Source organism: Balaenoptera physalus (genome assembly GCF_965194825.1).
Source record: "Balaenoptera physalus genome assembly, chromosome: 3".
In the NCBI taxonomy this organism is placed as follows: domain Eukaryota; kingdom Metazoa; phylum Chordata; class Mammalia; order Artiodactyla; family Balaenopteridae; genus Balaenoptera; species Balaenoptera physalus.
Genome location: NC_138890.1, coordinates 155,123,142 through 155,140,754, shown reverse-complemented (window position 1 = coordinate 155,140,754; position 17,613 = coordinate 155,123,142). Strand labels below are relative to the sequence as shown.

General features: G+C 32.0%; 1 protein-coding gene across 3 annotated transcripts in view; it reads right to left on the bottom strand.

Annotated features, from left to right (window-relative positions):
- Window positions 1-612: 612 nt before the first annotated feature.
- The window catches only part of LOC309656811 (cadherin-9), a 33,665-nt gene continuing 16,664 nt past the window's right edge, over window positions 613-17,613 (bottom strand). For 2 of the 3 annotated variants that reach the window (XM_082453789.1, XM_082453791.1), the window contains 5 exons: window positions 12,858-12,994; window positions 12,238-12,359; window positions 8,232-8,349; window positions 7,898-8,149; window positions 613-3,923 (listed from right to left, as the gene is read on the bottom strand). In XM_082453789.1, coding sequence (XP_082309915.1) covers window positions 3,436-3,923; window positions 7,898-8,149; window positions 8,232-8,349; window positions 12,238-12,359; window positions 12,858-12,994 — 1,117 coding nt within the window. In that variant the 3' untranslated portion in view covers window positions 613-3,435. The remainder of the gene's footprint in view (window positions 3,924-7,897; window positions 8,150-8,231; window positions 8,350-12,237; window positions 12,360-12,857; window positions 12,995-17,613) is intronic. The other variant, XM_082453790.1, reaches the window with a different exon arrangement.

The window sequence follows — 17,613 nt, the reverse complement described above, 5'->3', positions numbered from 1 at the left end:
AGATATAGATACGTATAGTAACTGAAAGAATAAGTAAGATCATCAAGGGCCAGGATTTAAATAGAGAAAAAAACAGATTAGAGCCTGGATTACTCCAAAATACAGAGTTAGGAAGAAGAAAAGGAACCAGTAAAGGAGACTGAGTAAAATAAAAGAAAAACCAAAAGAATGAAGAATCCTGGAAGCCAATTGTGGTGCTTTTGCCAGGATAAAAGGAATAATCAACTGAGGTCAGTTCAACCACTGGCTAAGGTAAGATGTTGTTACTTTTTTTTTTTCTTATTTGTTGGCTTGTTTTTGTTGTTAATGCTCTTTAGTTTTCTTTACTAAGTTTGATTTTTAAGTCATTGGAATCTATTTCATATGTCTGAGAGCAGGATTGAATGTAATAACATTCAGGTTGTGTGTTAAAGTTCTAATAATGTAGGTAGCGTCCTCTCAATGAAAAATATTCAGATACGAATATAGACAGATACTATATTTTCTGAAAATTATTGAACATTCAAAATAAAACAATGATTGTTTTAATTATATTTGGAACAATGGTTACTCAAATGGCTTTAATTTAATTCTATCTCAAGTGTAAGCAGTCAAAGTAATTATGTTATTTTATATTTTCTGAAAATTATTGAACATTCAAAATAAAACAATGATTGTTTTAATTATATTTGGAACAATGGTTACTCAAATGGCTTTAATTTAATTCTATCTCAAGTGTAAGCAGTCAAAGTAATTATGTTATTTTGTTTGAAAAGTAAGCACACATTAAGTACTAATTTTCCTCAGATATTACCAACTCCACAGTCCAAGAGAATCAAGTGATTGAAACTAATATTATCGAGTGTATTGTGTGCATTTAGTGAAATAAAATTAACCAAACCCAATAGGGTAAATATTTTCAAGTCTATTTTTCGGGAGAAGTTGGGTAATTTCTTTACTTGCCAGTAAGGAAATAATAAAATCTCATCTGACTCCTAAATGCATTTTTCCACTGAAGGACTTTCAAGCATTACTGGAAAATTATGGGAAGTATCAGTATTACACAGATCTGGTAACTTATTTGATCAAATCTGACCCTCCAATTTATAGCAGAAGCAATCATGTACCTATTAAGTATGAAATCTGTTAACTCTGCCCTTATGAAGACTCCAGTAGTACATCATTGATTTCCAGATGAAGGAAAGGAATAACTCTGAAATTAATTTCAATATTTAATCGCCAAAAAATGGTAGTCAAATTAACAATTCTTCATAATCGAGCTTAAAAACTTAATATGCCTTCTCTGGTATCAGTATGATTTTCTCATAGCAATTACAGGTCTACAACTGAAGCTTGGTTTGTTGCGGTGCTCTTAGTATTTACAGCATGGTGAACTCAGGCAGGCAATGCAACTACCAATTCCCCCATTTCTGATTTGACATAATCTCTTCTTTTATAAATAGTTGCTACTTATACCATAATTATGGGCCTTCTTAGAATGTGTTTACTTATTGTCACTTCTCCCTCTGGTGATTATAGCATAAATGATTATAAGAGGCATTAATAGGCATCTAATTCATTTTTTCTTACTACCTTAAGCCACTCTATATAATCCTCCTCAAATATTTGTCTGATTTATGCAGAAAGATTTCTAGCAATGGAGAAACTAATTACTTATTAAGGTAAAAACTAATACTTTCTGAACTAAAACTGAAAATTTTCTGTTTTCTGGGCAATTCCAATGATAAGAAATTTTCAATTATTTTTTAAATACCCAGTATGTTTTTATTTTCTTAGCATTAAATTAAACCTTTAATACGTGTTAGCTACTGGTGGTAAAGTTATTGAAATGGTCTTTAAATATTTTATAACATAGTAGCAGAATACATAAGTGCCTATTTATAAGTTAATACATAGTTGCTATTTTAAAAGACTTGCTAACAGACTAGTCAAAGACAAATTTCTATATAAATTCCACCTAGAAATTACCCTGGGCAAGATATTTGTTCCTCAAAGGAGCAATAATACAGGAGAAAAAGAGGATAATTCATGACATAGAAAATGGATATCATGTAATCTCCCTGTGAAGTTTCTGTCTTTCAGTTTAGGTTTTATTCTCCAGGCTAATCCAGGGCAAGTTTTCTACATTGCAGTCTTTCAAAATTTGCAAATGATTACTATGCACAATTATCCCTCTCTATTCTTATTTCCTATGTCTTAGGGTGTCTATATTCTGTTTTCTGGACAATCCCAATCATTAATAAAACTTTACATTCCTTAAGGTTCCTTATCTCCAGTCTACCTGTCACTAGTTTTTTCAAGATTTCTTCAAATACAGTGGCTTCCAACATCCTCAACAAAATTATCAATTAAAAAAAACTCCACTAATTTGTTAATACACATTTTAAATGTTACCCAAATTATATTATATCAGTTATCTAATCATAAAGAGAAAAGTTGGAAGTATCATTTCTCATTCTGAAACTATACTATTGATGAAGGAAGAGTGGTTTAGATTTTTTTCTTCATCTACACATTACTGACACATAGTTCATTTACTCTCAATAAAATTTACTGGTTGATCCCATAGGAAAGAATTGTACAAAAAAATTAAAGTTAATTGTTCACAAGTATATTTATAATATTTTATATTGTAAATGTGTCTCACATCCTTATCGATGGGTAGACATCAGTGATTCAATAAACACTTGTCCATATTCGAGTGGTTGCAGGAGAAAACCACAACTTGTACCAAAGCTCACTATAGTCCTACCACATTCTATTTCCAAATTGCATGCAATAATTTAGCTGCTTTTTCCCTGAGTAAATCATGTTTTACCTTTAAAGATGTTTAAAAAATGTTATAAGTGAGATCAGAACTGCTTCTAGGAATTAAATAAAGTGAAATTTATTTTTATAAATACTATTTTATTTCATAAAAATACAAAAATATAAATATACATTTATAAAAATATGAATGAATTAACAGAAAGACATTCTTCAACTAAATAAATATGGCAGTAATAGTCATTCCTATTTCTTTAGAGATATATTTTTTCATATTAATTTACAAAGCATTTGCACAATGTTTCATTTAATAGTAAAGGTGACTGTAAGTCAGTTAAGAAAACATTATTTATAAAGTTCTTATATCTAAGCAAAGGCACAAAAAGCCTTTTATGTACTTTTTATTGGTTATTGATGTGATATACTTTCCTTCAGAGATTGTTAGTCAAAGAGGGTGAACTGGTTATTATTACTTTTTAAAATCTAGGTCATTCGTGTTCATTCACAGAAACTTACTGATTAAGCAAACTCTTACTAAGACAACACCTAAGTATTGTTTGTAATTTTGATTTTTTAAAAATTTTACTCCAAGGAAGAGAATGCAGGCCACTCCATCTAGTAACAAAGAGAGTACTTCCACACTGATGTCCATGAAGTCATACCATACTCTTAATCTCGGTCACTATCATCACCCCCATACATATCAGCAAGTTTTTTAAAACGAGGCCCCCAGTCGCTGAGGTAACCGTAATCTTGGTTACAATCTACTGTGGGAGATTCCAAAGAACTGAGTGAATCTGCTATGGAATCATTCCCTTCATAGGCGTATGTTGCCAGTGAATCATAAGGAGGTGCACTTGGGTCTGAGTCATTTTCTTTTAATCTTCGATGGATAAAATCTTGCACATCAATATTTTCCCACAGAGGTACAGTCCTCCTTATCTGAAAAATTGTTTCAGGCATTACATCTCTTCTAAATTTACTATCTTCTCTTGCTTCTGGATTCCTTAATGTGCCAATGTCAAAAGCTTGGGTATCTTCTTCCCCGCCGCCTTCATCATTGTAGGTCACAATGTTGTCCCGGACATCGTCTTTTGAAATTATCAAAGGTTCCTTTTTTCTTTGCCTCTTCAATGCAGCAAACAGCACAACTAAAACTATTAACCAAAAACAAACAAAAACAAATACAGCAACAACAAGAAGAAAAAACCAAAGAGAGAAAATAGTGAGATTCCATGATTCGGGTTTAAATTAACATCGCTAACTTTTGTATTTGTGACCTTGGTGTGGTGTAAGAAGTGTTAAGTTCATTTGGATATAAAGAGTAACTATCCTACACAAATACAGGATGATTTGGGCCAATGACTGGATGTACTATATTGATAAAGAAACAGATATTACAATGCCATTTATTTACTTTCAAGACTCAATCTCCTATGGGGCTCTGGCATTGAAAATGTTCAATTATGGCAAATGCATTTAGCCAACTGTAAGTATGTAATACCTCATTCTTCCCCAATGCATGTTTGTTTCAAAATACTAAAATTCTAAAGCTACAATCATTATTATCCCAAGAGAAATTGAGTACCAGTTTAATATTAATGACTCAAGGGAATACAGGCAAAGTATTGCTCAAATATATGCATATGTCATGTGCATATGTATGTATAATATATGTTATGTGTATATATATCATACATATGTACACACACACACATATATATATGCTACTAATCTCATCTATTCCCATATGTCACATCTGTTTAGTTAATTATTTTTATTGACCTGGTTTTGAAAGCCTGCTTAAAATCTGAAATATAACTCTATAAGCTACAATATAAAATTAAAACTCAAACTCATCCTTACCTTGTTCTCATCTTACACATATTACCTTCTTTCTGAGGACTTCCTTGATATATAGTTGCATTCAAACTTTGGGGCTGAAATGTTAATTGTGCTCCCTCTATATGCTGTATTATTATTTACATGCTTATGTTATCAAGTTAACTATGAACTTCCCCACATATGACATACTTCCTTATTTCTTGTTATACTACTGGAATTTAAATTATTATGCATATATTTGACAATGAACATTTGAAAGATAAATACATTTTGAAAATAAAAATTACATTTTAAAACGTAAGAAAGATCACATGATTTCCAACAAAATATGTTTCCATAGAAAATGAACCAAGTACATAATTTTATACATAAGAAAGTTAAGAATTAAATAAAGAATATTTTCCAAAAGCATACTTATACATTGCTGGGGAGAAATAAAAACCAGGTTTTCCTTACTTTATGGAAGTTAAATGTTTTGTCAATACTACTGATGTCTTACTGAAAAATAAGAACATGTTGCCTCAGAAACCTACCATTCATTTTCTCAGTCTTTGTTTTGAGATTACACAAACTCATTTCCACTGAGACTGCACTTCACCATGGCCCTTGAGGCCCCTGTAACTACACTTAAGGCCCATACAATGCTATTGTCATATTGGCCAATACACTTTCCTCAGCTCATACTAATTGGTAAGAAGAAAACAAAAGAACCTCTACAGATCAGGCTTTGGGTGCTGAGCTATATTCAGAGTCATGTTGAAGACATTTTTAAAAACTTTTCATTAATAATGAGACATATCTATACTCTCTTCTGTTAAAGGATGATCATAAATTAAGTCCAACATAGACCTGAAATCCACAAATCTAGTGAATCATGCAGTAGAAAAACAGCGTTCTTAGTTTAATACTGAATGAATTAATTTATAAATTCTCTATGCATAGAAGAACAACCATATAGTCAAATAGTTTTAAGGGTTTCTTAACTAATATAATGTTTACGAACTTTCACAAATGGTCCTCAGAATCTGCTCTGAGGGTTTTCTGCTTTGTCAGGCCAAAATTATCTGCTTCTTTTCCCTCGACTGAGGTTTTTAATCTGGGGTATATGAACGGAATTCAAAGAGACTAAGGTAAGGAGTAGAAAAAAATGCTATATTCTGTAATATAGAAAGTTATATTTTCACTATAACTTGAATTTAGCATTTTTTTCTATTATGGATATCAGCATAAACTGTAGTGATAGTAACAGTATGTGTGACTTTTAAACCAATAGAAATCACAGATACTTTATATTGTATTATAGTAAGGATATATTACAAATAATCATTAGACTTGTTCTAGAACAAAACACGTATGACAATAATTAAACACGTTTTGCTTTTTTGTTTTTTGTTTAATTTGGATAAGTGTATTTCCTTTTGTGTTACGTGTCTTATTTTTATAAATTTAAATTATTATTCTAAATAGGTCCATAGCTTCATCTTCACTACGAAAGGTGTCCAAGGAACCAAAAAGATTAAAAAGCCCTGCCCTAGGTTTTAACCCCCTACTTTGCCTTGTATCATGGATATAAACTATGAATTACAATTTCTTCAAACTGTAGCAGGAGAGGTCTAAAATATTATTGTCCATGCTATATCACCATTTTGCAAAAAGCAGACTCCTCTAACTTCAGAAATATAGTAACTATGTCCAGCCATTAGTATAAAGACATGAAATAACAGCAAGGATGCTTAAAGAACTTTTATAATGAAACCTTATGAGTTAGAACCCATTTTGACTAAAATAATAGAAAATCATTCCACATTTAGGCAATAAATTGAGAAGGTAAAATACAAGAATTGTGTGCCTTCTATATTTCCCAGGGCAGAAAGATGGCAGACTTTTCAGAATAAAAGAAGCCTTCTAGGATTTCTGTGTAGAGAAAAATATTATCCAATTTAGTTGGATAATGTTCCAATATCTAAACCTATTTTTTGGGGTGGATTATGTTCCCTCATGTAGGCATGCATGTCTTTATGTGTTAGTATGTGTTATATTAATATTGAAATTAAAAAATCAAATTTGAAATATACATATTTCCATATTGTCCTAAATTAGGAAAGTAGAACTATTTGAGCAAATAAAGCAATATGATATCAGTAGCACTTGGCTAAAAGCGTACGCCAACATTTAATCTCCATGAGGATACAAAAATATTTTATGGAGGAGTTGAACTTTCTAGCAGCAGGTGGAGATGTGGACTGCTGCTGCTGCTGATGGTAGTAGTGTGTTAAGTTCTAAACCATCCTACGAAAATGTTTTTCTAAATAGTTGGATCATCATAACTGAGACAAATGTTTTCCTCTCACTTTCATCCGTTCCCCACTGAAGTCCTGCAAGAATATCTGGCCAAAGGGATTTTATCCAGATAGCCTGAGAGGATTTGCAGTGAAAAGGAGCCAGCACATATGAGCATTGGGACATAAATTTGGCTAGCTCTCCTGCCCTAAGCATTCATTTTGGATGAATATTTGATGGAAACATGTTTTGGGGGAATGTGTTACAGTGGAACAACTGTTTGATTGAATTAAATCATTGTCCTGTTAGGGCATGCTCAAAGAAAGCATTTGCACTTGGAAGCATGACTTTATTTAGAAAATATTGCTGGAGTAGGTATGACCACAATGCCATAGTGATATTTTAAGAAATGAGCTTAAAATTTAATTTGGTGTGTTGCGCCTACATTTAACACATTTTATGAAAAAAAAAAGTTTATCTTACTGTGACAAGTTAAATGCACTGGCCAGTTCCATTTATGATATACATAACTTAGTATTTGCTTAGAAAGGTGGATTCTGAAATGGAATAATCTGGGTTTTAATCCTAGTTAAAACACTTTCTGAATGAGTGACTTTGTGTAAGTTATCTAATCTTTCTGTAGAAGAATAAAAGTATTTACCTTATAGAGTTGATATGAAAATTAAATCAATTATTAAATGAAATGTCCTTAGAAATGGGACCATCTTAGTTAACACTATAAATATAAAACATATTTTAAAATATACGTATATATCACTAGCTATTATATCCTTGCTTTCAGTCTCTTTAAAGCTAGAACTATCCACAGTCAAAAACTCAATTGTTTTTCAATTGGAAGAACAATTTTAATAACAAGTTAAAATTTTCAGCCTTTAGCTCTAAAGAAGAGTGCTTTTCAGTGTGCAATCACTGGGTAATGAGGGAGAGAATTCCTTGAGTTGAATGAGCATATCTCAGGGGCATATCTTTCAGGGGCATAGTTTACCAAGTAGTATGACGACACAGAGAAGGATAGCGATGAGAGCTCCCGTGCTCAGGCCAGCAGAGAGGACCAAGGCCTCGGCATTGCAGGACTGCATGTTACCTTGATTATCACAGGCACACACACGAATGGTGAGTGTGCCAGTGCTGCTTTGGATTGGATAATCATTGTCAAAGATTAAAATTGGCAGCAGATACGTGCTCATTTTGTTGCGGCTATACCCATCTTTTCGAGTCATGATTCCTGCTGTATTATCTGAAAAAACAAAAAGTCAGACCAGTTTTAAAATTTTTCCTCTTAAGGTTTCATAATATTTGTCTTCAAAAATGTTCTGTACCTTTATTATCTACAATGGTGAAGTTTGGATTGAGGGGAAATTCTGGCACTGGTTCAAAGAAGAATTTGTGGCCTCGGGGAGGGTCATCTTTGTCCATGACACTGACAGTCTGAATCAACTAAAACCAAAGAAAAATTAATTAAATAGAGCACACAAAGCAACTCTTGTTATTACAAGACATTTTACATCAGTGTTTAAGCTTTAAATATATCACTGAAATTAAATACTGAAATTAAACAAAAAATTCCATTTTCAGAAAATTTTGCCAAGATTTTTTTGTAGTTCTGTCTCATGTAACTTATTTAATGAAGAATGAAAAATGCCCATCAAGTATCAGTTTGTAGAGCACCTCTATGGATCATTATCTGATTCCTGGCCACTATAGTATCCAAGAAAAGAAAAGAAAAATTTGATCACGCCAATCTTTTGTCTTTTAACATTGTTAATATATACTACCAGCCCATATTATTATGAATTGGTTACCAATATGTTGCCTCCACGAGATAATGATTGTTTCAAAGGCAAAGGACATAACAGATGTGTTTTTTTTAAAAAACAAAAGTGCTTAGCACAACCACTCCTAGAGATTAAGGAAACTATAAATATAGTTTTGGGAATATGAGCAATATGCCATATAATACCAGAAAGGAGAAGATTTTAAAGCTATGGGGTGCCATAATTACAATCATATTGCATACTTTATTCAAACTGTTTACTCTTCTTCTTAATGGTATTTGCAAAATTTAGAAGGATATACAAATAAATGCTTCTAAAGTTTTGTAAAATCATTGTTGAATTTGAGAAATTATAGCACCTCTCAGCTGTGCTCCCTGTAGGTCAGAGGTGTACCACAGTGTGAAGATGGAGCAGCAAATGACAGGTTGGGCAGAAAAATTCCATTGAGCATTTTATTGTGGATAAAACACAAAGCTACACATCAGGGTGCCTGTTTTCCAGTCCTGGGTCTGCCGTCTGTGTGATTTGTAATTACAGTCACTTAATTACCATTACTTTCAAACTTCTCTTCTACAAAAACAAATAGTGGCACCACTTCCAGGTATAATAGTCCAACATTCTGTGATGAAGAATTATTAGAATTTCACAGTAGTTTAATGTATCCATTGTTTTGGTTATTGTGTACCTTCTATGGCCATACCAACCTGCATACTCACTAGTTAATACTTTTTCCTCTTTGATATTAATTATAATTTTGTTCATTTTATTGACAGAGACACATGTAATCTTAGGTTTCTTTATACAATACTTCTGAAAGTGCATAATTATTAATATAAACTTGATATGATTTTTCTCCTTACAAGATTGGCGCATGACATAGAAAAATTTATATAAGATCTAATATTCTTGCTCAAACTTCTGTTCCAGAATAGCAATAATGTAACTAATATTTAGTAATATTTTAATCATAAAAATCATTGATCCTTTCATTGTATGACTCTGAGTTCTTGAAATGATTAGATGAGCCATTGTTTAAACATATTTTAAGAGAGAATATATATCAGTAGCTTGACATCTATATTATGTTTTATTTTTAACCTTGTTAATTTTAACAGGAAAATTGTTTTCCACCAATTATATGAACAATGACATAGACATGTTAATAGCAGTAGTATATATTAAAAGAATTGTAATTAGTTAAAATCAATTATACTTTATCATTATCAAATATTAATTTTGTAATTTTTAAATAACTCACATGAAACAATAAAAAAGCATAATAATAGATAAATAAGTAAAGAATATCTACAGGCTATTATCAGTTGACTTGTGTCCCTTCAAATTATATGTTTAAGACCTAATCCCCAGTACCTGTGATGTGACTTTATTTGGAATAGGCTCTTTGCAGGTGTAATCAAGTTAAGATGAGGTCATACTGAATTAGGGTGGACCCTAATCCAGTGAATGGAGTTCTCACAAAAAGAGGGAAATATGGACACAAATAGAGATACAGAAATAATATCATATAACAATGGAGACAGAGATTGGAGCAATTTGGGTCCACAAACCAAGGAACGCTAAGAATCACCAGCAAACACAGAGGCTAGGAAGTGGCAAGGAAGGATCCTCCCCTAAAGCCTTCCGAGAGAGCATGAACCTGCTGACACATTGATTCTGGACTTCTAGCCTACAGAACTGTGTCAAAGTATACATTTCTGTTATTTCAGGCTATCTAGTTTGTGTAAATTTGTCATGGTAGCCTTGGGAAACTAACATAGCTATAAAATGTTCAGCCTCAATAATTTTGGAGGAATTCATGTTAAAATTATTATGAGATTTTACATATTGGTAGATAGTATTTAAAATCTAGTGTTGCCCAATAAATGAGCAATTATCCACATTTGGTGCAAGTTACTACTAGGTATATAACATATTCTGAGCACCATTTGGAAGCACTGATGAGTATTTATCGATAAAATTTATTTCTTCTTTGAGGATTTCATCAGAAAAATGATTCCAGGTAGTATACAACTATACATGTATTATAATGCTCACTGTAGTGCTGTCTGCTGGAGTAACATTTTGTTGGTAAACCTAATTTCCATTAATAAATGGGTAGTTGAATAAGCTAACTAATCTGTAGCTATGCTCTGAAAAGTAAGCAGCAAATTAAAAATAATCATCCATCGAACTGAGAATATGCCCATTACTTGTTACGAAGTGAAAAAAGGAAAACAATTTTTAATCCAAATAACTGTGCAATGATTCTTTGCTGGTGAAAAGAAAATAAAAACTTCATTTGTATTTCTGTGTATAAAAGTGGAATGTGGTATGTACCTCTTTCTTAGTCTGCTTGAGCTGCCATAACAAAACACCATATACTGAATGGCTTAAATAGCAGAAATTTATTTTCTCACAATTCTGGAGGTTGGAAGTCTGAGATCAGGGTATCAGCATAGTGGGCTTCTAGTGAGAGGTCTCTTCCTGGCTTTCAGACAGCTGCCTTCTTGCTACATCTTCACATGGCCTTTCCTTTGATCGTGTGTATGACAATAGAGGGTGATCTCTCTGGTGTCTCTTCTTTAACGGACACTAATACTGTCAGATCAGAGCCCCACTTTATGACCTCATTTAACCTTGATTCCTTCCTTAGAGACCCCATCTTCAGATGATACAGCCACACTGGGGGATTGGGCTTCAGCATATGAATTTTGAGGGGGCAGAAATATTCAGTTCATTATAATCTCTACTGGAATAGAAGAAAGACTATATTTCACTTTATTTTCTATATTAAAAGGACATGATAGAATTATATATGACTCTTACCATCTACCTACTTTTTCCTCAAGGAAATATCTAAATAACTCGTTAAAATTTCTTTCAATAACATTTATGCAGTTTGTACTTGTAAAATACAGTATTTGTATTTGTAAAATACTGTATTAGTGTAAAACATGAACATATTCTGCATTTTCTTAAAATTACTTTAGAGACACCTGAAATATTACTTTATATGAGGACTTTGTAACTCTTGTACACTCTTTTTTATCGCACTAATATTAAAGTCGAAAAATCACAAACAAAATATAACTTGTCTCAAACCAAAATGTCCTGATTGAGCAACTCAAAGTAGCAAAATGTAATCAACAAGACAATTATTATGATTTCCTTTATATTAACACAGAACAACTTTATTTTCATACTTCATGTTTTATTTAATAATGTATGTTCATTCTATTCGTGATTATAGCTCAGTATGAGTATGATTATGAATCCAGGTAGGAAATTTTTATATATGTGATATTCATTATGTACCTAGTCTATAAATTAAAGCATATATTATAATTTTTCCTATTATATCGTGGATTGTATAAAAATATTTTAAAAGTCATCTTTTTAAGATTATTGTGATTTTTTTGGTAAGGAGAGATAAACAAATGACAAGGAGGACTGACAATAGTTTGCATGAAAAAAAAATGTGCAAGTAAATTAATGCAGTGTCATCTGCCTTCGTGAAGAGGATTTTTTTTTTAAGTTTATAATAACTTACCTGCCCAGGTTTTGCATTTTCACAGACAAATGTTTCATAGTACATGGCAAATTCTGGAGCATGGTCATTTATATCTAGAATTCTGATGAAAACAGGAATGCGGCTACTTTGTTTTGAGTTATCTGCAATGAGAACATGTGTAAGATTTCAGTCTCATTTACAGAGTAGTAGTGATATTGTTTGCCCCATTTGTAACTTAGCAACAGATCATTTCTGGGGTGTTCACTTCTTGATTGGATTGTTGATGGATATCTCAGCTTTCTTACACGGTTCAGATGAAGAGCATGATAGAAAGAGGAGAATATAATTAAGAGTGAATATTATTTGTAAGAGATAATTTTCTTAGACTGATTAATTATTTTTATGAGGTTAGATTGTATTTTCATCCTACAGTAAGATGTAAAAGAAAATCAAGTTTAAAATAAAGTGAATATTTGATAATCATTAAAATAATTTAAAAATCCAACACACTCTAAATCATTTCTCTCAGCTCTTGCTGAGAGAATTCATTCAGCAAGAGTGGAAATTCATTCCACTCAAGTAAAAGAGTCTACTTAATGCTATTATTTTACTACTTTGGTGAAAAATAATGTGTTCAGGTGGATGTATTTCCAACTTACTTATCTCTGTGGCTGTAATGGTGATGTTATGCCAAGGGGTTGACTCCCGGTCAAGAGGCTTCAAAGTGAAAATAGAACCATTTTCTGAGTGAATACTGAAAATCCGGTCCATATCCGAATGCCGATCAACAGAGTATCTAGCAGAAAAGAGACTCATAATTCCAGGCATTGTTTTAAAATTATTAATTCATCTACTATTTCTTAAAGTTATAGGCAGTTCACACGATGGTCTGATAAATATGACAAGTAAAATACCGATAATTTTCTTGAATTTTTATTTAATGTAATTGTCATTTAGATAATTTGATGTAGTTGGCTGTTTTCATTATTACTATTCTATGATTATGTGTACTTCAGAGTCCTTAGTTATACTCATGAATCCTTGTGGCAGCTTTTAAGTGAGTTTTTAATTGTCACTTGATTAATTTATCCTATCATAGACCTATTGCAGTGCTTGAGACATATTAAAGTCATATTAAAGTTGATAGAGTCAATTGCATTGGATAAATTGAAATTATGTTGAAAATAACACATAAAAACATGTCCACAGAGTCCTTATAAGTGAATATGCAGAGGCTGTTGTAAAATACATGGCTCTTGAATGGTTCTCTATTCAAAGATCATTTCAGCTGAATCAAAGGTCTTCCTCCAGTCTCTCCCTTTAGCCTTTTCCAAATAAAAACTGAAATGACAAGGAACCACAGATGTACTAGCTACCATTTTTGCATGTTTGAGATTTCTGCTGCTGACTGTTTAATTGAGCCATGTAGGAATCTTAAGTGTGTCTCAAACATTAATGTTCATATGAATCACATGGGGATCTTGGTAAAAACAGATTCTGATTCAGTAAGTCTAGTGTGGGAACTGTTATTCTGCATTTCTAAAAAACTCTTAGGTGAATCCCATGTTGTAAAGTCCATAGATAAGGCTTTGTATAGCAAGGTTAAGACCATGGGATAAACTGGTTAGAATAAGGACAGCCAAAGGAGCAACAATGACAGAGAACTAACAGGCTAATCAGCATCTGGTGGCATCCTCACTTTTCTAGGTCTCTATTAAAGACACTTAGCAAATGAACTCCCTTTTAATCTGGTGAATTAGGGAATTAACAATTCCCATTATAAATCCGTAATATATCCACTGTCTGGCACTGACTTTGACAAAAAATAGACATTTAGGTTTCTAAACATTGTGAAACATTGGCAATTTTTAAAATATTGGATAAGAATACATTTATCTAAATTCGATGATTTCTTTGGGTTATTTTAATAAAGAACATGTGACTTAGTCCATCATTATAAGGACTATGGTTAACTTAAGGGATCCATTAGTAAACTCAGATTTCAGAATTTTTAACAGCTTAATATAGTATATGATGGTGCTTACCTAATTTACTTTCTGCTAAATTTTGTAAAATTATTGTTTCAAACTCACAAATACTGCTTCAAAGTGAGTATTTGGGCATGTGGAAAATATACGTATTATATGTATATATATTAGATTTCATCTCAAAGATAAAATAGCTAAAATCTTTGCATAGTTGGTCTCAGATTTCTTCCTGTACCTCACTCCCAAAATAAGAAACCAGGACAGTCACCTTGTTACCCTTTGGAAGTGTTGTGCAGTGTACAATAGAGCTACATGGAAATGGTAGTATTCCCTTATTTTTGCAATAATTATGATTGTAGTTTTTCTACATGGTTGCTATAAAAAGAATTTGGGGATTTAAAAAAAATAAAAACTCATGTGACATATGGTCGCTGCCCAAGAGTAACTATCCTTCTGGGGTGGGAAATCCTAAGTAAATAGAGAAAAATTTTAAACCTAAATATAAAAATAATTATATAAAAATGCATAGTAGTGTATATATTTCCTAGAAGCACAAGTTACGTTGAGTTTTAACTAAGCATTCATTGTCAGACAAGGATCTGAGATAGTTCTTATTTTTTAAAATACTCATTAATGTACTAAGATCAAGAATAAAAGTCATATGAAATTTTCTCTTTTTAATTTTTATTGCTTAAATAGTGCTAAGACAAAAGAAAATAGAGTGTTTCCTATGTCTAGGTTTCAATTCTCCTACAGTTTAGTTCCTAATGTGGCCTGAGAAAGTCATTGGAACATTTAAAAAATGGGTTTTTTTCCTAAAGTACTTACACCAAATTCTGCTTATGAATACAAACAATCCTAAAAGGAACACAAAGAAAGCGAATAAAAGAGCATAACCACATAACCACATCTATGTGTTGAATGAATCTCAATTCATAATATTCACCTGTATATATTTATCTCCATTGTTGGAAAGGTCAATAGTTAACCATTATCTGCTTATCGCTGAACAGATCTTGGATTCCTTCCTATCACTTGCATCAAAGATCAGAAATAAAATAAAAATCTCTTTTTGCCCATTGCTACATGCCCCAGAGATTAGCATGGGGATTTCTATGATTGAGGAATAGTTAACAATTCTAACATTATACAAATCTAGCTTTGACTCACTTTGAGCTTATGTGGGATCAAAATAGGTCTGTGTTTCTGGCTGCCCTACTCTTAGGTTCAACCTTGAAAAGCACTGTTCTCAAGTTAATAATTCATGAAGGAGAGTCACTTTGATGATTTATAAATAGTTCATTTTAACATTAACACTGCAAACTTCCGGATCTGTATTTATAAATTTGCCCCACTGCAAATGATGTCTTGCAGTTTTTCAAAGCCCAGAGATAATTTTCATTTATTTAGCAGCCAGTGCTCTATTTTCAACACAGAATAGGATGTTCTGGTTTACCTGTTGATAATAAGTACACTGGATTACAGCAAGTGACCAAAAAGAGGCTGATAAACACATAACACGAGACAAAACTGTCTCTATGTCCCAGCAGATGGCTTATTAAAACAATACTTTATTGATCTCATTATATTGAATTTATAACAATAAGTTTTAAAAAAGATCATTGGCATAATTTTTTGAATGAATACCTTTTGCAGAAACAGGAGCCAATCACATAGGCAGCAAAAATAACAAGGTAAAAAGATCACAGGCGAGCTGACACTGTGGAAGCTGAACTCTGGTTCTAGTTTGTTTGTTTGTTTGTTTTTTAAGCTCTACAATTAAGAATCAAACACATAGCAGATCCCTATATTTTCACCTACTACAAAAAAACATGTAAATTAAATTACAGACACCAGAACAAATCAGTAATATGTAGGAATACATCAAAGATAGTATTCCTTTTCCTTTCCTGAATTCCAGGTACATCTTCCACTAAGTCAATATAATTAGGCTGTGAGTTTGCTTATTCCTCTCCAGCTACTGCTTTCCAGAAATGTGTTTTCTAGCTACAAACTATGTAACCTTCCTTGAGAATGGCTATACTGCTTTAACAAATAGTTCAAACCTTTATTTTTTTCCATATATTATTGACATGATTTTAAAATTACTATTATTTTACTCTCTGTAATAAAATCAAGCAAATATTAAAGAAGTACTGGTATATATGAAGGCACTTATTCCAGTTTATGGTGGAATCATGTACATTTTATGGTGACATCACTAAATTTCTCACCAGCAAGTTTGTTTTTTATTTACTTCTCTGTTTGACTGCGGTAGAACTGATTTCTTCTAAAATTCATTGAACCTTTAAATATGTTGAGCATAAAATTGGTGTGAAATGAGACAACATGTTCTTTCAGAACCTGTAAAGCTATAATCAACCCTATAACTTAGGAACTCCATGATTTCTAATGAGGTGAAGCGGAGCTGACAACAGCTGCTAATTGTAACCATAATCTTATGTTGCAAGTGGCAGATGTATTTCAGAAAATATGTTTGATGAACAGATTTACCGGTGGGTGAGAATTACTTTCCAAACTTTCCCTGGAAAATGTTCCATGATGTTTATCATAGCCTATTTCTGCTCTGGGGATCAGTCATCCTTCTAAATGCCATCAGAGCAAACGAAAGAGTTAAATATTATAATGTTGTCTCCTTGTTGAATTATTGCTGGATTTTTATACTATAATTGAATAGCTAAAGCTTTTTTTGCATACATTTTTATGTTAACAGGAATCAGCCTAATGTTACATTTTCAGGCATGGCCTTATATTTTGTCAGACTTGACAGTATAATTTTAGGAACATAATTTCAGATTCATCTGTTCTCCAAATATTTTTCTTCCCTTTGTCAAGATTCTTGAGATTTTACAGGTAAAACTACTGCTCATTGTTTTTTCAAGACTTGAGTACCCTATAAAAAGTAAATATTTCTGGAAGAGCTATGGACTTAAAAAGGTATCAGCCACTTTTATATACCATAAAGCAAGGTTGCAAGTTTTGCTATCAGTCTCTGATCAAGAAATTTTTCTCCTAAAATTGTATCATGAGGAAATTATCAGTTATAAATCTCCAGACAATCTAAATTTTCATTAGTGATGCATTACCTACATGATAGTATGTTATCTATACAATAGAAGTTTATCAAGAACTGTAATGACATTAGCAAATATTCACAATTAGTAAAATATATAAACCCATATATATTATATAAGTTATACTTAATTAAAAAAAATAGGAGATTGATAAACTTTAAAAGATGAAATACTTGATGGAAGTAGAATAAATAGCACTGGAGTATCTACTGAGGGGAGAATTATAGATGTCTTATTTGCTACAAAATTACCTATGCAATCCATGTTTTCTAAAATGAATGGCTACAATTATATTATCAAAAACATGTTCAAAATGATATTTTGGATGTCCT